General features: G+C 33.7%; 1 protein-coding gene across 1 annotated transcript in view; it reads right to left on the reverse strand.

The window, feature by feature from the left end:
* GRID2 (glutamate ionotropic receptor delta type subunit 2) overlaps positions 1-26,667 on the reverse strand; it is a 1,497,839-nt gene that overhangs the window by 1,170,879 nt on the left and 300,293 nt on the right. Inside the window, exon 2 of the mRNA XM_061164751.1 lies at positions 17,876-18,031. Coding sequence (XP_061020734.1) covers positions 17,876-18,031 — 156 coding nt within the window. The remainder of the gene's footprint in view (positions 1-17,875; positions 18,032-26,667) is intronic.

Genomic DNA, 26,667 nt, shown 5'->3' on the forward strand with positions numbered 1-26,667 from the left:
GGATAATCTTTCTGTGAAACAGAGTAGGCAAACTGTATATTCACATGCCAAAATATTGTCTCACATCACACTGAAATACAAACATGAAACAGCTTCTAGATCTAAATAAAAGGAACTAAATATATAAATTTTAAGAAGAGAGCAGGGAAAATCACAGTGACCTTGAATTATTCAGAGAGTTCTTAGATGTAATGCAAAAGAAAGACACTTAAAAGAAAAAACTGATGAACTGAATTTCAACAAATTAAAATTTGCACTTCAAAAAGTACCATTAAGATAAGGGTGGGGGAAAGACCGGGTGAAAGTATCTGCAAACCATACATCTGATAAAGAACTTTCATAAAGTATATATAAAGAATATTTAAAGTTAAATTAGTCATAAAATCTAATTAAACACATCAAAATGTGAATAAATACTTTATCAAAAAATATACAGATGGCCAGCAGGCACAGGAAAAGATACTCAGTATCCTTAATCATCAGATAAATATAAATTAAAATCTTAATTAGATACCAGTTTATATGTTTCACAAAATTGACAAGGATATCAAGAAACTAGAATCCTCAAACACTGCTAGGGGGAATGTACATACTCTGGAAAACAGTTGTGAAGTTACTTAAGAAGTTACACTTTAATTTACCACATGACTGAGCTGTCCCCTTTTAAGATATCTTCCCAAGAAAAATGTTATGAACTGAATGCTTCTATCCCTTCAAAATTTGAGTGTTATAGCCCACAACCCTCATTGTGGCTATGTTTTGAGATGGGGACACTAAGAATGTAATTAAGGTTACATGAGGCCACCAGGGTTGCACCTGATCTGAAAGGATTAGTGTCCTTATAGGAAGAGACACCAATGACTGCTTTTTTACCCTCCTTCCATGCACATACAAAGAATAGGACATGAGCGCACACAGACAGAAGGCAGCAACCCAAGAGAGCTCTCATCAGACTCCAAACTTCCTGGAATCTTTATTCTTATCTTTCACAAGAATTGTGGAAAAAAAAAAAAAACTGTTTAAGGCAACCTAGTCTGTGGTATTTTGTTATAGCAGCCCAATCAGATTAAGACAAAATATATATGTCTTCACAATGACTTTCACATAAATATCCATAGTGGCATTTTTTATAATAATCAAAATGTGAAAATAATCCAGTCTCTTAACCTTGAATGTAAAAAAAAAAAAAGTGATATTTCTCTACAATGGAACATTGCCTACCATTAGATGTAATATATTCTTGATAAAAATGTTACTACATGGATGAACATCACAAACTCCCTTCTAAGTGAAAGATACCAGAAACATAGACTGGAGTGGGTTGCCATTTCCTTCTCCAGGGGATCTTCCTGACCCAGGGATCAAACCCAGGTCTCCCACATTGCAGGCAGACGTTTTAACCTCTGAGTCACCAGGAAAGCCCAGACATAGACTACATATTGTCTAATTTCATTTATATCAAATGTCTGGAAGCAATAAATCCATAGAAACAGGATTGGTGGTTGGCTGAGGCTGCTGTGGGAATGAGGATTGATTGATTACAAAATGATAGATTTTGTTGGTGATGCCAATGTTCTAAACCCTGGATTTCGGCAATGGGTGTACAACTCTTTAAACTTATGAATAACGATCAAATTGTCATTTAAAACAGATGGATTTTATGGTGTGTAAGTTATACCTCAATATATCTGTTGGAGGATGAAGAGGAGAAGCAGTAGCAGCAATAGTGAAAGGAAGCAGCCCGCAGTTGTGACGGGAAAATCAGAAGAGGAGTATCTGGGCACTCAAAATCATCCTTACTAGCAGAGTAGGTGCAGTGGGATATCTGCCTCATATACAGTATACAGAGACACATGCAATAGTTACACTAAGTTTTGACCTACTGGAACAAAGACAACCCAAATAATGTAGGTTTAAATAAAATTCCCTGGAGAAAGAAATGGCAACCCACTCCAACATCCCTGCCTGGGAAACCCCATTGGACAGAGGGGCCTGGTAGGTTACAGTCCACGGGGTTGCACGAGCTGGACACGACTGATCACACAAATAAGATAGAGGCTTACTGTCATATACAGCAGTCACCTATAGGAGAGCCAGGTTCCTTCCGTCCCGTTGCTTGGAAACCCACCAGCATGTAGATCCTTACCTGCTTGGTGAAACCAGAGTCACAAGACACGGGAGTAAGCCAGTTCATTGAAAGGGGAGAAGTGTTAGCTGAGGGCAAGTAGCTTGTCATTAAGTTGGAAATGACTTAAAAATTGCTCATACTTTCACTCATATTCTATGGGTCTTCTATACAACTACCAGGGAAACTGGTAAATGTAGTTCAATTGCAGGGGGCAGGGGAGTTGTAGACATGGATCCAGCTAAGACTGTGCAATCATGGAAGAGGAGAAGAATCTATTGAACAGTTTAGTACAGTGGACAGAGCTTATTCAAATTATGTTAACAGATAATAGCAATAATACACACAAACTTAACAGTAAAGAGATTATGCTTAAGTAACTAACAGGTACATTGACTCATCAGAAGCCTACTGACAGGGTTTCTACACACGACAATACAAATCAGACAGGCTGCATCTGTAATGTGTAGAAATAGATGGCTGGGTAACAATCATAGGATTGAAGTTCAAATAAGGACTTCAATGTACAAAACAAATTTGCAAAGAACAAGCTGCAGGGCTTGAAGATGTAAGTGACTACAGGTACAAGCCAGAAAATTTACCGATAGTCACAAAAATAAAATAGGTCCTCAATTAATGGAAATCAAGTATTAACATGGTTCTGAGAAGATAGACAAATTCAAGTTGCTGATATCACCACAGCTTGTGCACACTCTGCCATGCCCAGACATCCACATCACCTGCCCCCTGTCATCTTTCAGGTCTCTGCTCAAAGTCATCCCAGAAGAATTTCTCTGGCTGTTCTCTTTAAAATGATATCCCCAACTTCATCATCTCCATCCCTTTTAAGCTGTTTCATTTTTAAAATATTTCATAACAGTGCTTCAACCTAAAATTGTGTATAAAGTGTGTTGTTCTTTCATCTCGAACAAATACTCCAAGAGAGCAGGATGTTTGTTTTCCCTACTATATGAAGAGCTTCTAGAATAATTTCTAGCTCAGAGCAAGCATTCAATAAATATTTGTTGAACGAATTGAATGAATGAACATAGGTTAGCAGCATAGCAAGGTTGGCAACACAATTTAGATGATGCCAAATCAGCAATCCCACTTCTGGGCATACACACTGAGGAAACCAGATCTGAAAGAGACACGTGCACCCCAATGTTCATCGCAGCACTGTTTATAATAGCCAGGACATGGAAGCAACCTAGATGCCCATCAGCAGATGAATGGATAAGGAAGCTGTGGTACATATACACCATGGAATATTACTCAGCCATTAAAAAGAATTCATTTGAACCAGTCCTAATGAGATGGATGAAGCTGGAGCCCATTATACAGAGTGAAGTAAGCCAGAAAGATAAAGAACATTACAGCATACTGACACATGTATATGGAATTTAGAAAGGTGATAACGATAACCCTATATGCAGAACAGAAAAAGAGACACAGAAATACAGAACAGACTTTTGAACTTTGTGGGAGAATGTGAGGGTGGGATATTTCAAAAGAACAGCATGTATACTATCTGTGGTGAAACAGATCACCAGCCCAGGTGGGATGCACGAGACAAGTGCTCCGGCCTGGTGCACTGGGAAGACCCAGAGGAATCGGGTGGAGAGGGAGGTGGGAGGGGGGATCGGGATTGGGAATACATGTAAATCCATGGCTGATTCATATCAATGTATGACAAAACCCACTGGAAAATAATAATAATAATAATAATAATAAAAAATTAAAAAAAAAATGTACTTTTATATCTGGTACCAAACACTGGGGTCACACTGAACATGGAAGGAACAGGAAATTATTCCTAGCTTTGGGTGAAGAAGAAAGTAAAAGTATACAACTAAGATCAGCACTCCTAGCAATCCTATATAACACTACACTTTACTGCTACTGAGAACTTTATAATTTATTATATTTTGTTTCACAATTTCTTATATCTATGTTAATGTTATTTACGTATGTTACCTGCTAACCATAAGATGTTTGAGGCTAGAAACCATATTGATGTCTCTGGATATCTCTTTCAGGAAATATTATAGTATTTTGCAAATTATAAACTCTTAATAATATTTACTCAGATGGAATAATAAGTTAACCAATAATTAACAAACAGTGAATGTTGATTTTCACAGATGGCAGAGCATTTTTTATTCAAATAAAGACCCCTCATTGTTTACTTGGATAATCTGACCTATAAATGCTTTTAATTTAAAACATTGACTACATAACTACGTAACTACAAAGAAAAAAGAAAAAAAGGAGTGATCGCAAACCATGTTTATAAAAGAACCCTAAAACAGAATATCATTATTCTTTATCTACTTCTGTCCAACTAGGTTAGGAAACAATCCATGTTTTCATGGAAGAGCACACTGCCATGACACTCTGAGTTATAGCACACAATGCCAAATGGGTAGTAAAAGCCCTTTGAAAGCGTTAGTTAAAGCATATGCATAACACTTTTGTATTACAAATCTTAGGGGCTTATCTCTTTCTTTAACATGAAAAGCAATTACTCTTCCATATAGAATAATTATTATAAAAATATCACTTGCTCTTGAAACACAGTGGAGGCACTGTGCCTTTGACGCATCATCTTTGAACTCAAATCACTTTCAGTACTTTTGCTGCATTACCAAAAAAAAAAAAACACGAAGGCTTTGCTATATGAAGGCTGATGTCATTATTAATGTCTTTATTCATGCCTAATTTTACTTGCTGAATCATGATTTTCTCCATGCTGAGTTCACTGTTCTACCACTGGTTTTGGAAAGGCATAATCTTGAAGCTGGGAGCAAGATAAAGACATTGACAGAAAAGTTACTTTTCTGTCCTTAGGGCCTGATGTTTCCATTCTCAGTCCAGGCTCACCACAGAGGAATGGTTTTCACAGTTACAAAGATGTATTTTTGAAATGGCTGCTTCTTTGATTAGATCTTTTCTTTCAGAGCAGAAGACATGGCTTACTATTTTTCCTCTATTTTTTCTTTACTTTCTCCCTTCATTCACCATCCCTAGGCTGTACATCATTTCATTTTCTACGGAACTTTGTATTTTGTTCCTCAAGAAACCACTGCCTAGCAATTACATTATCTGTACACATACATTTATTCTTTCTTAGTGGTTTAAATCCTTGAAAATGCAGAGGGCCCCTAAGTTACATAACATTTTTTCACTAATTCTGCTTCATTGTATTTTACTTGGGTGCTGAATAATGTTGGATGAAGGAAGGAATAAAGTTACAATAGTCATGCTTTTATGGACCTTTCCTATGTTGCCTCTTTCTCTGCTGCCTGCTGCTTGGCCATTTGTTTTTCATTAGTATCTATTAAAATGTGGATCTAGGAAATAAAAGAGATAAAATGCAAAACAGTTCCTTTGTAATTTGTTACTTTCTCCTTATGACTCTTTATAAGTTACTAGGTAACAAAATGTCTTGGCTGTGCAATTTGTGCAACAATAAAATGTGTGGTTTTATTTCTGCAGCAATGTAATAAGGAGTCGTTTGTACAGTAAAGCACTCCTACAAAGAATGGAATAAAAGAAAGAAAAAGGACATTCTCCCCATAGGAAATGGAGTAAAATATTTAAAAAATTATGAACATCGATTTATCAACTTCCTTAAACTAGAGGGTTTTCAAAGAGATATGTAAAATATACAAATGGAACATTAGTTTTCATCAAATTCATTCCACTTGTAATATTAAGTAAAAATAATTATGTGTTCTTCAAGAGAAGTCATACAACTATGCTGTGGGGTGGCCATTTGGAGATCAGACCTGTTCCTGGTCAGACCTCATGCCCTTCTATAGGCATGTTGCCTCACAGCATCTCTAACATCAAGTCAGCCTTTGATGTATGTCTAAAATACCAATGAATCTGAAGATTTCATCTTATAGAAGACAGAAGACAAAGATTTGCGTGAGGTGTTCTTTCTAAGTTTTGCAATACGATATGCATGCATTAGTGTGAATACTACATTCCAACAGATAACACTTACTGATTAGATTAGACAAGTCATCGACTCACTAAGAGTAAGTTAAGATGAGCTTTTCCATGTAGGCAGCTGAATACAGTAGTTAATACTGATATCAGCTAAAATCCCAATAGGAAACAATGGCAAGCTCAAAACAGGATGATTTAAGAATGATTTCTTTTTCAAAGACACTAATTACACAGATTTGAATGGGATATGACAGAAAAACGAGGGGTAGTACAAGAAATCAGAGGTAGTCGCAGGGAGGTGGCAACCAGGCTCAAAGGATAGAGAAGAGAGGAATTTGTGCAGTTCTGAAGAAGAGTAGTGAAGAGCAGGCTGCCTTTAGAAAAGCATGACTTTTGTGTGAGAGAAACCCCCAGCTCAAACAGATATCACAGAGGAGACAGAAAATAAGCACCTTGAACCCACTCTCCTCCCGCAACTGATGTATGTCTGGGACTCCTAGTTAGCATTCTGAAATACCAGAGTATTCCAGGAACTATTTTAAAGGTTTCAGCTGTGACTAGTTAGCTAACCTAGCTCTACGTCATTTTCTTCATGTATAAAAAGCTTGTAAGAATAACTTATACTGCCTTATAGTTTATAAGGCAGTGTACAGATTAGATGGGCTGAAAAAAGCACTTTTAACAGCTCATGGGATATAATAAGATATAAATAAATGACACTTCTCATTCTTGAGCTTTCAAAGGAAGCTATTTTATCAAGAGTATACAGCAGATATAAAATCCACAAAATGATGTTTCTTCCCTAGTTTTAGATGTTAATATGTCTCTGTTACTCTGTATTAAAAGACCAAGAAAATGGGGTAAGATTCTTTTTTCCATGTTTAATTTCATTTCTTTTTCCTAGGAAGAACACTTGTATGGATAGCCCAAATGTTCCCATACCTATATTCAAAATCAGTTACAAACAGGTGAACCTCAAATCCAAAAGGGATTCATAAATAACATTGCCTGCCATGCCACAGATGTCAGTGAGAATCTGCAGAACGATCAGATTTTCTTTTAGAACACAACACTCATTCCCAAACAGGAAAACTGAAGCAGATTTGGGTAAGAAATTCATAAATAATATTGCTACCCAGTAAATAATGATCTCACTGGTGGCTCAGACGGTAAAGCGACTGCCTGTAATGCGGAAGACCTGGGTTCAATCCCTGGGTCGGGAAGATCCCCTGGAGAAGGAAATGGCAACCCACTCCAGTACTCTTGCCTGGAAAATTCCATGGACGGAGAAGCCTGGTAGGTTACAGTCCATGGGGTCACAAAGAGTCGGACACAACCGAGCAACTTCACTGGTTGGTTTGATGGAAATAAACATTTGCAAAACAATAAAATAAAAGCTTGAGTATTCAAAAGGTAATCTAATTCCCTCAAACACATGAAGCAAACCCTGCCTCCAAACGGTTTTCTATATGCTATTGCCTGCAATGCTATTTCCTCTTATCTTTGCGTGGCTGGCTATTTTTCAACTTCAAATTTCAACAAATATGTTCCTTTTTGTATTTTTCACAATCACTACATAAAAAAATGAAGTCCTGGCTTTAAGTGGCACACACACACATACACACACACAACCCACCTGCTATTTTTTATCATAGTATCAGTTATTTTGCTTTGTGTCAGCCTTCTCCTTTTTTTTTTTAATTTGTTTGCTTCTTTAGCTATTTTTATATATCTTTCTTTAAAATATAAAGTCCTTGGTTGCTTGAGGCAAATTTATCTCATTCATCTATATAAATTTCTAATACCGTGTAGAGTCAGTGCATTAAAAGTGTCTTACAAATATGTAAACAATTATTTTCATTTTTGAAAGAATCATGAATTATTCTTGGTGATTCATAGTTTTCTTCCAGTTGGTGTCCTCTTCTCATATTTAAGGTTTAAGTAATTTCCGAGGAAAGGAAGTGTAAACTAATGATTCATCTGTGCTCTCAAGGAGCCCTAGCATAAATTTTGAATAATGAATGACAGTGGTTTAATAACAAATCAGCCTTGTTCCACTGTAACAGACATAGTAAATAGAGAGTTAAAATTACCCATGAGAAGCATGAATCAACTTTGGAAGGATTACCAAAAGAAAGAAGTGCTTGGTGAACTTCTTTCAGATAGGTAGATAGATAAGCATGATAGAGATGATATATATGTATCATATATACATGACATATATGTTATATAATATATATTTTAATATAAACATATGAATTTATATGCATGTGCATATGTAAATGCATATATATAAAATACATATATTAACATATACATGATGAATTAATATAGATATAAACTTCTTTAAACAGGGGCAAAAATGCCTAGAAATTCAAAACAGTAAAATATAATGAACTAAAAAAATTTCAAACATAAATACTGTTGACAAATTAATATAAAACAATAAGAACAGGATTTGGGAGCCTGTAGAATGAGGCTGATATGTCATTTTCTTTCTCTGTGACCAATAAGTTTGCGTCACCTCTTTTTTTAATCTCCGAATAACTTTCTATCATCAGAGATATTTACATTGTGCTCATTTTCAATAACTCGAATAAGCATGCAGGACCACCTCAAAATATTCTGTTTGATTTTATATAAGTGTAAATTCAAAAGTAAAATACAAAAACTGTTACTGGTTCAAAATTCAAAAACATTTTCTATGAAAAGGTCCACATTTGACTTTATTTGTAGAACAGCCCCCCCTCCAAAAATAAACATTCTGAGAAAACATTTGTTTTTTGCTTTGAAACATTCCTCATATATAATAGATATTTTATGTATTTTCTATGTTTTAAGTCTGTTTATGTTGGAAAATACAGCTTTAAGAAATGAGCTTAGCCATTCTTGGTGGTAGTTTAGTGGCTCAGTCATGTCTGAATCTTGCAACCCCATGGACTATAGCCCGCCAGGTTCCTCTGTGGGGTTCTCCGGGCAAGAATACTGGAGTGGGTTGCCATTTCCTTCTCTAGGGTATCTATCTTCCCTACCCAGGAATAGAACCTGAGTCTCCAGCATTGCAGGCAGATTCTTTACCAACCAAGCTACAAGGGAAGCCCTAGTCATTCTTACTATCATATTATAATAGTCTACCAGAGACCAAAAGGCAAATATGTCTTGAAATGAGGCATGGATTTCTTAGAAAATAACATGACACTATGTGTTACTGAGGAAAATACTGAAAATTCAAAGAAACCTATGATCAAGTTTTTAGAGTTGATATCCGCCCATATTGAAATAAAAAAGTACAAAACATAGAAAGATAACCCTTTAAACCATCATGTTAGAAATAAATTCAAAATATCAGATATGATGCATCTATTAAAGTCTCAAGTTTTCCTTGAATTCATTTCTATATGTGACCTTCACATATGTCATTCTTCCACAACATTATGCCTGTCTACAACTGAATCCCATGTAGTTATGACTCAGTGCCTTATTTACTTCACTGATTGCATTAAGCCTACACAAATTATCAGAAAGCTTTAGTTTGCTCCCCACAAGCTTTATCTACTTCCCAGAAATGGTAACAAGGTATTTTAAATCCTCCAAACCCTAAGTACACCTGTTGCAACATTACTATTTGCCAAATAAATTATACTACAAATATAATTCTCCTTCTCCCGGAGAAGCAAAACTATCCCAGGAAAACAGAAAAAAATAGAAGCATTTAACTTATATAACATTTTTACAACCCCAGAATTCAGGATCTTGATAAGAAAAACTCTCTTGGGAAAAAAAAAGACACTGACTAGGCAGTTATTAAATTTAGTATTATCCATGATATGCATGGGAACTACCAATGCATGTGGCAAAGGATGTATGGGAATGTTAGGTCAGAGAAAGATAAGAATTTACTGATTTACACATGCAATGGTACCAAGTCGCCATGTATTCCACTATTAAAATGCATTTAGATTAGCAGCTGCTGCTGCTAAGTCACTTCGGTCGTGTCCAACTCTGTGCGACCCCACAGACGGCAGCCCACCAGGCTCCCGTCCCTGGGATTCTCCAGGCAAGAACACTGGAGTGGGTTGCCATTTCCTTCTCCAATGCAGGAAAGTGAAAAGTGAAAGTGAAGTCGCTCAGTCGTGTCCGACTCTTACCGACCCCACGGACTGCAGCCTACCAGGCTCCTCCATCCATGGGATTTTCCAGGCGAGAGTACTGGAGTGGGGTGCCACTGCCCTCTCTGTTAGATTAGTAGAGGAACCCACAAACCATAATTGTTATCCCATGTAATTATTATGCAACAATGATCATAGCAGTTCTCCTATGGAATATGTGTTCATTCCAAATTTTTGAATAAACTGAGGCTTGGAAACAATAGGTGTGTTTATGGTCCCACAGATAATAAGAGGTGAAGCAGCATTCATACAAAGGTAGATTTATCTAATTACATGGCCCATGCTTCCCAGAGCTTCCCAGGTGGCACTGGTGGTAAAGAATCTGTCTCCAAAGCAGGAGACAAAGAGACTCGGGTTCAATACCTAGGTCAGGATAATCCTCTGGGGAGGGCATAGGAACCCACTCCAGCATCCTTACCTGGAAAATCCACCATGGACAGAGGAGCCTGGCGGGTTACAGTCCAGAGGGTCACAAAGAGTGGGACATGGCTGAAGCAACTTAGCACATAGGCATGAAGCGACTTACTCTGTGCATGAAGCGACTTACTACGCACACGAACACACGGCCCTTGCACTTAACCGTGATGTTTTCTTTTTCCTCAAGCATCAAGTTTAAAACACATACTGAACCAAATATAAATACTATGAGTGAATACAGTGAAGAATCAAAGATTAAAAAGATGAGTGAGGAATTTTTAGAAGCACTGTAATAGGAGGGTAAAAGAAAGAGGTGCAGATACAGGTCAGTATCTAACACAGGATAATAATGGTTAAGCTAACTACACTAAGATTTCAGGACAGCCAGTGGAGAGCACAGCTTTGTGCAGAGTAGTTTGCCCAAGGCTAAATGCTTAGAGGTACCCCAAAAGTATTTGCTGATTCATTCTTATTTTTCCTAGAATATGCAGTTTTCTATTGCACATTGGCTTGTGTGTCTTGTTTTTAAAAGCAAGTGTTTCAATAATATTTCTTTTGAAAATTACAAAATAATTCAACAAAATATTGTATGGATACTAAAAGACTATGTGTAATGAGATTCCAATAAATCTAAAAATACTTTCCAAGTACATGCAAAAATAAGCTGTTAAATGTTAAAATAAAAAGTCAGATTATTTTTTGTTCTCAAGTTAAGCAAGCAGACTGGATCATGTAAAAGTTGCATATTAATAATACTTGTAATAGTGTTAAAATTCTGAATATAGTTAAGTCACCTTTGGTTTGTCAACATGAACTTAAAGAATTTTTATGACTACAAAATGGACTCTCATTATAAATGCAGACTGCACATAAATGTGGTTTTTAATCTAATAAACCACATATTCAGAGTCACTTTATGACATAATAGGCGATTCTTTTACCAAATAACTATCATAAAAGGCCGATTAAAAACTGAATTATGCTGTTTAATCATGCACTCCATCCATAAAGGTAGAAAAAGAACAGAAGAAAGTGGTGTGCTATTATTACAAGAAAATGTTTGGTAGAAAGAATACTTAAGCAACAACAACAAAAAATTTCATTAAACACAGCTTTCATAGAAAGCTGCTAAAGATTCTCCTAAATAAAACAAGATCCAGAGTAGCACATGTTGCTGAAATATATATTTTATGAGGTAGCTTACACAACAGTACACAATTGTAGGTAGTCAGGTAAAAGGCCCCGAAGCAGGTTATATAAAATCATGATATAAGGGTCTATAAACATCTGAATTTAATCTGTTCATAGTAATAGGGACCTGTTACTTTAAAAGTGTCATATTGAGTGATATAAGGGAAAGACTTACCAGTAAAAGGGTACAACAAAAAAAATCACAGAAAAAAATAAAATTAAGCTATGCACTGTATATCATTATTAACATTATATTAAAAATAATGAATTTATTTAAAAAATAAATTCCCTCTTTCCTGAAAAGTAAATGTTTTAAAAATCTAGAACATCATGTTCCTACTATTATCACAATTAAAAACCCAAGTTACAAGTAGAAGGGAACGACACTGTTAAAATCCACAGCCCCCCTCAGGTGCATATTTAGATCTCCTGGAGACAGACATTCCATCTTCTCTTTTGCTATTTCCATTATAGATGGCCCAGTTTTGGAAGAGTTATAGGCTTTAAGTAAGTATTTGAATAGACTGATTTAACTGAGTACCCTCAAAATTAGAGTCCAAATACACAATATTATAATCCTTCTTGATCGGAAATTCTTTAATGAAAATTGGCAGTAAGAGATATTTGAAAGAATGCATGTCTGTGTTGTCTCTAATAGATACAGATGTCTAAAATTTTAATACTACATTAATGATAAGTACTAAAGATCACAAAATAGGCAGATTCTGATTGCAGACCTTATATGCCAGTTCTTAGAACGTGGCAGTAGGAAAGAAAATTGATGCAGAACTTGGTATGGAATTCCTGGAGAACTGACCAACCTAAACACCCCAGACTCATGAAGAGAAGCAGGTGGTCCAGAGAGCCACCAAATGTACCTTGAGAATCTCTCCTGCCTTGTGAGTGCCCGGAGGTAGCCAGTCAGCTGCATCATTATCCCTTCAACCCCTCTGCACATGGAGTTAGGCATCAGTTATCTACAGAGTATTGGGCCTGGAGACAAAATACAACATTGATGTGGAAAGGGAAGAAGGAATGAAAAAAATGAGGGAAAAATGAACAAGTGAATGAATGAGAAGAAGTATAATTGCTTGATGTTCAGATTTTGTTTCTTGGTTTCTGGAGTCACTAATTCTCAAGTTCAATGGTCAGGCAATTCAAAAAATAAGCTGAAGTTGGAGTTACATAAATTGGTCCAGGAAACACAGGCTGATGAGTTATATACATTGCAATCTTATGCTAAGGAAAGTTGGAGAATCCAATCTAAGAATTTTGGAATTAACAGATGTTTTTAACCACAGTAAAAATATCCTATTAAAGCAGAGAGGAATATAAATTATGAGACTAAGCCCTAGAATCAAGCATCAAATACCACAGCCACATAAATCATTCTTTTACATTTACATCTTCTTTGAACCAGACTATTCAGATTTAGCCTATGGCACCAGAAATACTTACAGTGAATTGTCATGTGTCTTGGAGAAGTTTTTTCCTGCTTAGTATTCCTTATACTGTTTTTGGCTCTGCAACTCTTCTGTTATCCCTTTTACACATGTGATAAAGATACGTGGATATTTATATATAACTAAAAAGACATAGGACTTATTTCATAATCCATAAATGAAAGTAGTCTCATTGTTTTATACTTACACTAATTTAATTTTGGAAGATATGCAAGGCAAATCCAACTGAAATTGTCACTGTGTGAAAGTTAGATGTCTATTTTTACAAGATTCTTTGAGAGCAATCAATATTCATGCCTGGTATGTGAAGAAGTAAGATGGACCCGGCTGTAACTGGAAGATGAACAATCCTAATTGTGACTGCTTTTTATATTAAAATCAACTTTTATAACTAAAAATTATTTATAATAATTTTTAACACAACAGAGAATAATTTTAACAGTCCTTAGTTTTTCAAATAGAATCATTTGTGACTCTATGGTATAAATCTTCCCTTATACTCTTCTCACTATGCATTTCATTTTTATATATTTTTTCTAATAATTATTTCAAAATGTTTTAACTGAATCTTGCCATTCAATATTAGTGCATAGTTCTTAACATTCTTCCTGATACATGTGATGCAGACAAGAATTATACATGCATTCATATTTCTGCATTCACCTTTCAATGTGAACATTTTTACACATTCTCCTTACATTTCCTGACCTTGTTTTCTTATAAATCCCCATCTTTAACGGCCCATAGTGGTGTTGGTCTCAGCTAAGAGCTAACAATATAAACAGCTGCTATTGCTTTCAGTAGAGACAGAGGTGCCTTTCACACCAGTCATTTGTGTATCTATGTTATATTCAGTACATAGGTCCCATAGAGGAAACAATCTTTAAAAGAAACGTAAGGAAAGAAATCTCACAACAACTGCTTTGGTCCAGGTCACCTGAACCTGCAAAAGGCCCTTTCTGAATTCTGATGAAAGTAATGAGTGCTCCAGGTTGCTGTGAATAGCTGGGTGAGGTAGCAGAACAAAGGACAGCTATCATATATTCTTTTAATCAAGTCTGAAGTCAGTCATGAAAAAAAAAAAACACAGGAAGCAATTTCAGCAATGTGAAGCCATCTCTAAAGTGAAAACTGAATAATTATAATTTCTTTAATTCTTTATGTATCTAAATCTGGAAATTTGTTCTAAAGACTTGGGGAGCATCTTATCCACAGAGATGAAATTGACCTTAAAATACATCACTTATGTTCTGATTTCTTCATTATTATTTAGAAGAGAAGTAAGGATGAATGAACTGAGTGGATTATACAATGCAACTGCTGCTGCCAATCAAATTGGTATTTTTCTGCTAATCCATGCCATCTAAAACCCATGAACATAACCTGCACATATCAAAACATATAAATCTGCTACCATTTTCATTCCCAACAGTGTTTACTGAAGTTCTAGAATATATCAGAATATATTAGGCATTTTCCTCATAAATAAGTATATATATTTATATATGCAATATATATATATATATATATATCCCTGCAGATATAGTAAGGAATATATCAGGTCAGTGGTCTACAGGCCTTGGTTTACTTCATTCATTCTTTGCTACACACTTCCAGTTTGTAGAATGATTACTTAACCACTGTGTTTAATTTAACATTCAATAGGACTTATATAATCTTGTACCTTGATAATTTCAAATGTTTTCAAATTTTTTTGTATATCTTAAGGAAAATGTCCACACACACAAAAAATAAACTAAAGAAAAGAATTCCTAAGTTAAGGTATGAAAAAGTCTTAACCATTAGTTGACATCACACAGTTCAACAGATTAAAGGTAACCAATGGCTTACCAAAAAATATTCAAAAGAAAGCAAAAATAATTACCTAAAAATATGTGGTTTATTTACAAATTACTTTTCTTAAAATAAGAATTTTTTTCCTATTGTTCATTTATCTGAAACTGCTGAGATTAATGTTATAGGATAGTGAAAATGATGATCAAATAGTCATTGCTCTCCAGAGAATAGAAAATATTCATCCTGTGTTGTAACCAAGATACTTTCTTCAAGAAACTCACCGTAAAATAATTATTATTATGCACAAACTACGGTAACCAAAACTACAAAAGAGCATTTTATATTACCAATATTCTTTATTAAAGTTTACGGAGTAAGTAGGCTGTTTATATTTAAATCTCTCTCTCTTATTAAGTGTTGAAAATAGATAGGATAAACAAAATATTAACAAACTGATTTAAGGCCTTCTATGTTATAGATTTTAATGGTACTGCAGCAAAGATATGATGACATAAAGGTGACCATCTTTGATAGTTTAGTTGAAGGTTTCTCCTAAAATACTTCCTCAAAATATTTAAGAAATACTCCTAAATACTTTTTGTCCTCTCTCAATTGAATATTTCTATTATTGTTTCAAAGCTATCAAATACAATAAGAGCTCTAGAAAAACTATTTTTACTTTTAAAATTAAACAAGATCTTTCTTGATATTGAATGGGGTAAAAATTAGCTCCAGAGTTTACTAGAACTTATTTCAGATTCATTACCCAGAGCAGACCATCAAAATAACTGGTCCAGAACATTCTGTTAGTATCAAAACCCATCAGGTAAACTATCAAGTTCTTTATTCTTTCTTGACAAATATCTAGCATTCTCTATCTTGAAAACTTAAAACTTACTTCCTCTCTCAATTTGCTTTCAGTGCCACAAATTCTTTTATATCACAATAGTTCTTTTGAGAGAAATTTTTGTTTCCAGAATTTAGTTGACAGTAGAATGGTTACACAAAGCAATATGTAAATGAATTAACTGTGGTATTTTAAAAACTGTCCTTGTGTTTCAAATTGTAGTCTTAAAAAAAAAAATTAGTCTCTTAAAAAAAAAAAGTGTGAAGGCCATATTTATTTAACTCTTGTAATTCCATTTTACCCACTGTATATTTCTCACTGATTTATCCCCATTTTTTCAGTCAAAGTGGATTTTTTAAAAGGCATGGATATTTTAGCACATCTGCAGTTAATAAGAAGACAGTCACAAAAATAAGTTGGTCCTCATTTTTTCCTGTTCTTACTCTGGTTACTGAAACTAACAGTTGGGAAAGAAATATCTACTTATTTTAAAGAATAACATTCTTAGTATAACTATTCCTTTACATTACAAGTATTTTCCACAATTTCTAATTTATTATTTTTGCAGACTGCTTTATGAATTCTAACATTTAGACAGTTTTTAGATGTTTCTATAGAAAATTTATCAGCATAGCCATGATTTAAAGTTGCAAATTCCCAGGATAATTCTGAATTAAAATGCAAGAAAAAACCAGATGCTTATATTAATCTGATTTTTAAAATTTATATTTATGTATTAAAGTTCCATCATATTTATATGAAAAATCTATTTTATTACAAAATCAACCTTTACTTAAAAATTTTTGTTCATTTCATTAAAATAATATCTTTTCACTTCATCAAATTAATAAGAAGGAAAATCCATTAGACTATTAATTATTCTATCCATTGCCTTACTGACAGAAATAAGCTTAAATCAGCTTTAGTCAATGCCACTGATCAAAAACACAATCCAATAAAACTTACTTGTATATCATGTAAACACATTAAAATAAAAACATTTATCTTCTTTATCCCTTCAATACTTTTCTTTAAAAAGTTTTCTACCAAACTTTACTGCAGTCATATCTTGTCCATATTTTCTTCTGCCAATTTCTCTAAGTTTTTAATGAAAGAAATATGCTTTGTTTAACTAAATTAATTTCATATTAGTATCTTTAGTCTAAATATAAAATCACAATAAAATATAAAACAGATTAACAACAAATAACTTCATGAATAATGACTACTTTGCCAATCAAAAGATTAAATATTTCATTACAATAATAGCATCAATACTAGAATTTTATTAGTGTAAGATCTTTCATTGAAATCCTTCATTCATACAAAGGATCACTCTAGCATAATAAAAATAATTTGTATGACTCTTTACCTATGTAAAATTTTAATTCACTCAAGTTTACAGAGAGAATGGAGAAAAGTGCTTTAAAATTTGGCACACTGTAGAGATTCCAGCACAAATGTATCTTTGATTTGTATGTATTGTCTAAAAGTTCTCCTTCTAGCAACACATCTGTCATGAATACACCTTAAATGTCATCTCCAGTTGTGACAACACTCAAGGCGGCAGTTATCTCAAGGAAAACAAAGTAAAACTTCAGATAGAAAGTCATATTTTTAAGGAATGTTTCAATTACACTAAAGTCATAATATATTGCAAAGTTTTTATTGTAAATATTTAAGACCATTTTCATATTTTATTTCTATTAAAACAATAACTTTTCACTCACTGCCCTTTCAGAAGTAGAATACAGGATTAAAATCTACCAAATAACACCCTAAAAGAAAAGCAATGCAGCAAAGATGCAAAAATGATGTTCATGTTTAATGGCTTTTAAAAATTTAATTTCATTGCCATTTGTATTGAACCAAAAAACAAAATAAAATGTAGAGTGCTGATAGACCTTACCTTCCTGAACTGCTTGAAAAGGGTTGTTGCCATCAACAAATGTCACCGAAAATGTGATTTTCTCAGTCTGTAAGATCTCCTCATTCTGGTTGAGGTCACCAACTGCTGTGCGAAATACCTCATCATCCTTTTTGGCAGATTCATCAAAAATTGCTCCTAGAAAGAAGTGAGTCGCCATTAAACAATAACATAAATATTCTCTCATGCCCTCCAGAATTATGCCAAAGAGACTTATGTATCAGAAAACATATACTTTCACTCAAAGCATGCACTTTATTTATTACTGAAACACACTGTACTGGAAGCAGTGTGACAGCTAAGCAGGAATGTAGTTACTTCTTCCAAATGGAAATGATGAATAGTACATCAGTGTTTTGCTGGGAAAGCACTGGGAAGGCATAATAAGTACAAAAAGCCTTTGCAGAACAAAGTGGTTAAATGTACTGAATGCCTCATGTACTAAGATCTTTAGGAATTCATAGCTTGAAGATTTTTTTCTGAATAACTGGATAAAAATAAGGATATATTCTTAGAGTCCATTCATAAAGTAAATAGGAATCAAGTTTTTATCATGATTTTCATTTATTATTTTTCTTTTTATTTCTTTCCTTCTTTCTTTCTTGAACAAGAGTTTCCATATCTTTTCAAATCCTGACTCTCAAGGTTTGACCTTGAGCAAGGGATTCAAACTCTAAACACATTCATCATCTATAATATCTAGTAATAAAAATAATATCCATCTGTAAGGTTTATTAGCTATATTAAATGATGCTATGCATGCAAAATTTAAGCAAACTGTGGTAACTAAATATGTCTTAATAAATGCTGGTATCGTTCCTTTTTTTAAATACTGTAATAAAATCCAAACACAGCTTAACATTTTCTTTTTTTTTTTTTTTTATTTTTATTAGTTGGAGGCTAATTAATTTACAATATTGTAGTGGTTTTTGTCATACATTGACATGAATCAGCCATGGATTTACATGTATTCCCCATCCCGATCCCCCCTCCCACCTCCCTCTCTACCCGCTTAACATTTTCTATTAATTTTTTCACACTACAGTATCTAATGTAATTCTTAAAATAATTCAGTTCAGTTCAGTTGCTCAGTCATGTCCAACTCTTTGCGACTCCATGGACTGCAGCACACCAGGCTTCCCTGTCTAACACCAACTCCCGGAGCTTGCTCAAACTCATGTCTATGGAGTCAGTAATGCCATCCAACTGTTTAATCCTCTGTCGTCCCCTTCTCAAATAGTACTACAAACAAATACTGTTTTAAAAAAGGATTCCATGCAAGAAATATGCCTAAGTTCCCACAACAATGGCCAGAGCCCTTGCCTCCTTGACTCCAACATTCTTGCTCTGTGTCACTATGGGATACTGCCTTATAGAATTATACCCAAAAGGAATGAAAGTATTTAATGGGGAATCTGACTTTATAGCATATTTCGGGATTCTTTCCCATATGGTCATGCATACTGACTCCTCAAGTTCTAAGCAGGCACACATTTTTTAATAATTTACTTTTTAATCACAAATAATTGGGTCAACGTAATTTTTGCATTTTTGAATAAACCTAATGAATTCCCTCCTGATTAAAAAAAAAGATATACACCTAAAGGACAATAACATGATAAAGGAATAACTAAGAACATATGTACATCCCATTTATATATGCATAATATATATTTCTTGACTATAATATGCATTACCGTGTGTGAAAAAAAGTGTGTATATAAAAATGACTTTTTCCATTACATAAATAGAAAACAGTTATTATACACATATAGGAAGAGATAAACACACTATATATGCAGACACAGATATGCATATATATTCACATACATGCACACAAACACACATATACATATCAATAAAAGTAGACACACTTTATATGTTTCAATTTGGTTGATTTAATACTTATGTAACTGAAGCCCTCAAAATCTTCTAGGAAAAGACAAATCATGATATTTAACATGCATTATAAGACTCAATACATGATAAAGCAAATGTGAAACTATGTTCACTTCTGACAAATCTGGCAGGTTACTTTTGACCTCTCCAGCCTAAGTGGCTTTGCCATGGTAAAGCAATGATTAATTTCTGCTAGAGAAAGCAAAATGTCTAATAGGCTTACTGTGTGCTTAGATTTTTCTTACCACTGCTCTTCTATATTTGCATGGATTCACTGACAACTTTGACCAGCCTATTTAAACCTTTCCTTTCCATTTCTTATACATTTGGAATACCTGCCATGGATAAAAACATAAGAAAAGTGTGAAGAATTTTTTTAATTGATATAAAATTATTTTGGAATTATACTATTATATACCTAATACTCAGAATATTATTAGTTTTAATGATGTAATCAATTTATATAATACACATTAATTTTAAACCTATCTTGTTGCCTCTGAATTAAAAGTTTACTTTATAGACTAAGTTTTTAATGAAAATATTTAGGTAATAAAATTTAGATTTATCCTGATAACTTTAATCCACATTTATAAAGACTTTTAATTTGTGATAATATTTATCAGAAGTTAGATTAATGTAATTAATCATTACAGTAAAATATAATATTATCATACTGGGATATAAAAATTTCTTCAGCACTTTGTCAGGAAGTATGATATAAGGGTGCTATAACTGGAGCTGAAATACCCAATTCATTTAAAATCAGATAATCTAAATGCCTATTCACAAAGAAGTGATGTATATTTATACAGAGATGTTTAATTTGTCATGAATACCAAATGAATTGTTTAAATGAAGAGTTTCTAATCAACCTTGTTTTATAGCAAGTAACATTATTGACTTCTGATGAGTATTGGTAATACATTTTTAATGGAAACATTTTACTATTGCCTGACAGAACACTTAAAATTGCTTTAAACATTAAACCTGGCTTAATAAATGGCAGAAATCTGCCAAAATGATAGCAAATTAGTCAATTCTGTTCTGAATTAAGATATACTGAAAGGAAATGCACAAAAGAAGCAGTTCATCTTTCAGCAAACAGAAAGGAAGTAGACAAAACAAACAGTTTACCTTACTGCACACAGACAGCATAAGCAAAGAACAGGAAATCTTAGCCAACATTTCAGATCCATTTATTTATTTATTTACTTTTTTCCTCAGCTATAAAATCTCATCTTAAGTTTGGCTTTTTGTTACAAAGTAAATGCAGCATTTTATATCAAGCACAACTATTCTGAAAACAACCTGGCAAGTTTCACATGAAGAATCTCAGAAAACACAGTCCTTTCTTAAGTATGCCATGCACTTCCAATAGTATAGTTATGTCATCTCTATCTTTTGTATTAATAAATGCATATTACCAGTCTAATCAAACATTAAATGTCAATTTTGAAATTAAAGTTTCCCAAACATAACATTCACAACTATATAGCGTACATGATGATACAGCATCTATTTCTTTCCCAGCTATTTTTATTAGCATGTTTTAACTGTCAGTTTTATTTTAAAACCTGGACGAGAAAGCCAGAGCCGACTTATTGTCATGATGAAATAATTCTTCCACCATTTACACACACACACAAACACACATACACACACGTGCGCACATACACACACACACACAGTATCTGATCAACAAATCATACTCTATTTACTTTTTATGCTGGCCAAACTGGAGGGAATTATAACCAAGCAACAGGCAGAGAAGGAACATCTCCTAAAGATTCCTAATGACTAAACTGTAATTATAATCATTTCCACTATTAGGGACTGATGATCTGCTACTTCCATGGGAGAGAAAAATGGTCTTTACTTTTCCTTACAGAAAGAGAGTGACATGTACTCTACATACAAGTTTTTAAATACAAAATAGATCATCCTTGTCTTCTTATATCTTAGAAAAGAAAATAATTATGGCTTACAGCAGTATTAAAAACATGTTGAGGTCTTAATTTTTTAATTGTTGTAAAGGGTCATGTGTATAAGTTAAAAACATAATTTTACACAAATTCACATTCACAAACACGCTTGTTAAATAAAATATTTATAAGAAGTTACTAATCTGACCACCTCCATAACTCTCAAAAACAGTTTAAGCATTTATACCTTCATATCTCCATTCATGATACTGTCTCAATCATGGGTATATGCCTTGCCTCCTTAGCAAAATAAATTTCCTGGGCTATAGAAACTATTTTTATTGTTAGAGTATTTATAATGGAGCTTGAGTATATTAGATATTCAACAAAAAATAATAGTTTAAACTTTCCTCATATTAGTTAGGCATGACCTTGTAAAACAGGATACCTAAATTCAAATTCATATAGGATGGATAAACAACAAGGTCCTACTGCAGAGCAGAGGGAACTATATTCAATATCTATGATAAACAATAATGGAAAAGAATACAAATATTTTCTTGTCTATATGTGTATAACTGAATCATTTTGCTGTACAAAAGAGACTTGCAGAACACTGTAAACCAACTATACTTCAATAAAAAATAAAATTAAAAGTTCAACTTCAAATATAAGAATAAAAACGTAGTTACAACTAATTCTAAATTAGAACAAAAACAATTGCAAATGTACCTGTATGTGAATTTATTGTCAAAAGTATTATCATGACTTCAGAAGACCCAAATTATTCAGCAAGGTATAAATCACATACTTTTATTTTTAGTTTCAATATATAAAATCTTCATCTTATACATATAGCTGGCAAGTACAGGAAATGCTGTTTAGCTGGGAAGGTAGTAGAGCAAAAAAAGTGTCTTCATGTAGCTTTGAATTTCCTCTAAAAATACTGAGAAAGGTTTTGCTACAGATATTGAAGGGGCTTTCCAGGTGGTGCAGTGGTAAAGAATCTGTCTGCCAATGTAAGAAGAGACATGGGTTCAGTCCCTGGGTTGAGAAGATCCCCTGGAGTAGGAAATGGCAACCCACTCCAGGTGTTTTTGTTCTTTTTTTCTGGATAATTCCATGGACAGAGGAGTCTGGCAGAATACAGTCCATAGGGTCACAAAGAGTCAGACATGACTCAGCAGAGAGAGACAGACACATACTGAAGTTTCACGAGAAAGAGACCCATAACTGTACAGAGGCTAACCTACTTTCTTCCTTTTCCATACCACAATCCATTAGTCTATGCCCACTTCTCTGTTTGCTGAGGCAGAAGTCACAGTGCAGAAGCAAAACTGCAGAATTCACAGAAGTCACATTTTGCAGAGGCAAAACTGCAGAATCAGCTCAAGTAGAAAGGTCCAAGATAACAACAGTCTACTGCCCGGACTGACCACCAAGGCAGCACCTGAGCTGAAGAGACCCCCACTGTCTGAAAGTTGCCTTTGCTTCATTACCATGCTAGAATCTCTGCCCAAAGAGAGAAGTTGAACTTTAGTAGCACAATTAGCGTCCTGAGCAAAGGAGCCCAAAGGACTATGCATGCTTTGGATGTTTCTGGAAACTTACTGTCATTTTCCACAGGTTCTGATGGCATACCCACCTCATAACCCTTAAAAATTTCCCACTTGCCTTACCCCGGAAGGAAAGTTCTTAAGAGTTGTCCCTTTCCCATTCCTTGATAAAGGAAGAAAGCTTCTGTCCTGCTTTGCCAAACCTGTTCTCATCCAATTAGTGGGAGCAGCACTAGGCAAGGAAGGGACACAGCCGGGGTCCAAAGATACAGCAAAGTCAATAACAGAAGGAATTTTTCCATATACAGAGTTGATAAAAGTATTGGGAGATCTGCATATCTAATTTTATAAAAATAACACAGTCAAAGCTATGGTTTTTCTAGTAGTCATATATGGACATGAGAGTTGGACCATAAAGGAGGCTGAGTGCTGAAGAACTGATGCTTTTGAACTGCAGTGCTGGAGAAGACTCTTGAGAGTCCCTTGGACAGCAAGGAGATCAAACCAGTTAATCAATTATAAAGGAAAGCAACCCTCAATATTCATTGGAAGGATTGATGCTGAAGCTGAAGCTTCAATACTTTGGCCACCTGAAGCAAAGAGCTAATTCATTAGAAAAGACCCTGATGCTAGGAAAGGCTGAGGAAAGGAGGAGAAGTGGACAATAGAGGATGAGATGTTTGGATGGCATCACTGACTCAATAGACACTAATTTGAGCAAACTCCTGGAGAGAGTGAAGGGCAGGAAAGCCTGGCGTGCTGCAGTCCACAGAGTCGCACATAGTCGGACATGATCGAGCGACTGAACAACAAAACAACCAACTATCTTTTGGTGATTCTAAAAATTGAAAAGAAGAAAGTATCAACACAGAGATAATCATCAAAGCCAAGCCACTGAGTTTCTTCACAAATGATTTGCTGACAGGACAGCTGAAATCCATTACATGTTGCATCAGACCATAGCAGAATCAAAATGCCTTCATAAGATAACAAAAACAGCAATTGTGGATTTCATAGATTCGTGGCTGAAATAAATTTTAAGAATGATAACACTTTCATTTCATTTTTTCAGTAAAAAAACTTTCTCATTTTTCAGAAATTGTAGTGAAAAATTTTAAGTAATTTAACCAAAATTTCACAGTCAAAAATTAGAAGGAGTGGAGTAGGAATATTGATTTTCTGGTTTCAAGTTTGGAACTATTTCTTCCATATTATGCTGTTTTTCTCATTTCAAACACTTATTCCATGTATGTGCATATATATATATATATATTACATATATAATCCATTATGTCATTCCTATATACATATATGTGATAATATCTAGAACTACTATATATATTAGTATATACTCAATAACTAGTTATACCAATGAATATATATATATCAATATATACACACATACATATGTATTTGATAATGAGTACTAACTGCCAATTAGCATAACATATTCATTTGCTCTATACTGTGAAGTATTTAAAATGGAAGAATCATAGTAAAAACCTGAACATACAATGGCACACATATGATCCACTATGGCATTCATATATACATATGTGTGATAGCTATTATATATACTAGATATATACTCAATAACTAGTAGTAGCAGTGAATATATATATATGTATATACATACACATGTATATATATACATTCATATATATTTGATAATGACTATTAGTCTGGTAATTAGCACAGTTATCTGTTTACACCATGAAGCATTTAAAATTGAAGAATTATAGTAAAAACCTGAACATCAGACTTTCCACATAAAATGTATTCCCCTTTGCCTTAGATGCTTTAGCATATTCGCTTTGGAGATTAAATTTTTTTAAAAAGGCACAACTCTCTGCTTTAAGACAATTCACTGGTCACAGTAGGATTTACAGCTCTTGAAAGCTATTCAGAATTGTTAAGTCATCATATATCCTCACTGTTTTAGATGTTACTATTCACGAGTAGATTTTCAAATTTAATTCTAACAGTGCACTGTGCATACACATTAGTTTCACTGTGCACAGATATTCAAATCAAGAGAGATCTATAGTGTTTTTACATCTACTTATGATTTCCACTAATGCCGGTGGGAACTGTGCATGTATTCAAAGGGACAAGTAATAAAGACCTTATAAATACTGTAAAATCCAATTTCTCCTTTATTTCATTCTTCACGAGAAGGAAAAATGGTTGAATGTGTTCAATACAATTAGACAAGAAGAAAATTCAGCAGAATTGTGACCAAATTAACTTAGCATTTTCTATACCATTGGCATCTTCATCTGAGCAAGACAGAGGCAACTATTTCAATAAAGATATTATTAAAATGAAGGTATTGTGTGTGGGTGGTATGTTTATGCCTGTGTGAGTATGTGTGAGAGTATATATAAAACCTGCCTATATAATATCAGTTACATTGAAATATCCTCCATGAATCAGTTCTGTATAACAAGTATTTTCAGCAGTCTCTTATTTAACAGAAGTTTTACAAATATGTTCTAATTTAATGTCTTCTTTGACAGGAAGTAGAGTTTTTAGAATTGTATTTTTCCTTTCATTCAAAGGTGTATTTTCCTCAGTTCACGTTATCTGATCCTTCACAAGTACTCTAAGGAAGTAAATCAAAATAAAAACTCTTAATAGTCTAAAGGATGCTTTAGATACATATAAAAGTCATGACAATTAGCAAATATTATTCTGAATTAAAAATAATATGTTGTGCTACTCTCGTTTATAATAATTGAAATAATAATGAAAATAATTAACATTTATTAGTAATAAGCATCGTAATAAGTGGTTCACTGACATCATATGATTTAGTTTTCATAAAAATCCTTTGATGGAAATGAAATTCAGGGCAAGTAATTTTCCAGAGACGTAATGCTCCTAATGACTGTGGCAGAATTCACAGGTCTCATTTTCAAGGCAAACTCCGTAGAGAGCTATAAGCTTAATATATAACAATATATTCATTATAATAAACTTCTATATTCCCAAGTTACATATATACTTATTTTCATAATTATAAAAATGAAATTTTATATGAATGTTAAAACTCTCAAATAGGTTTTAATCATTATGTTCAATAAATTTTTAATAACTAGGTCTAATATAAGAAAGTTTTTAAATAGTATTTTTGCATATTTTTGGTAGATATAATATTTACCCAAATAAATTAAACTATGCCATTTAAAGACAAGTTTAACTCAATAATTAACACATTTCCCCCCAAACTTTAAGTTTGATTTTGGAATAATTATCTAAAATATACAAGGAAACAAGTTGGGGTAAATTTTCTAAACATGTTAAACGACAATTTTCGCAGTTACTTTAGAATAATATTAAGTGAGCTCCAATAACATATACACTTTGATATATTCTTAAATTCTGGGTTCAT

This window comes from Dama dama, chromosome 17 (genome assembly GCF_033118175.1).
Source record: "Dama dama isolate Ldn47 chromosome 17, ASM3311817v1, whole genome shotgun sequence".
NCBI lineage: Eukaryota > Metazoa > Chordata > Mammalia > Artiodactyla > Cervidae > Dama > Dama dama.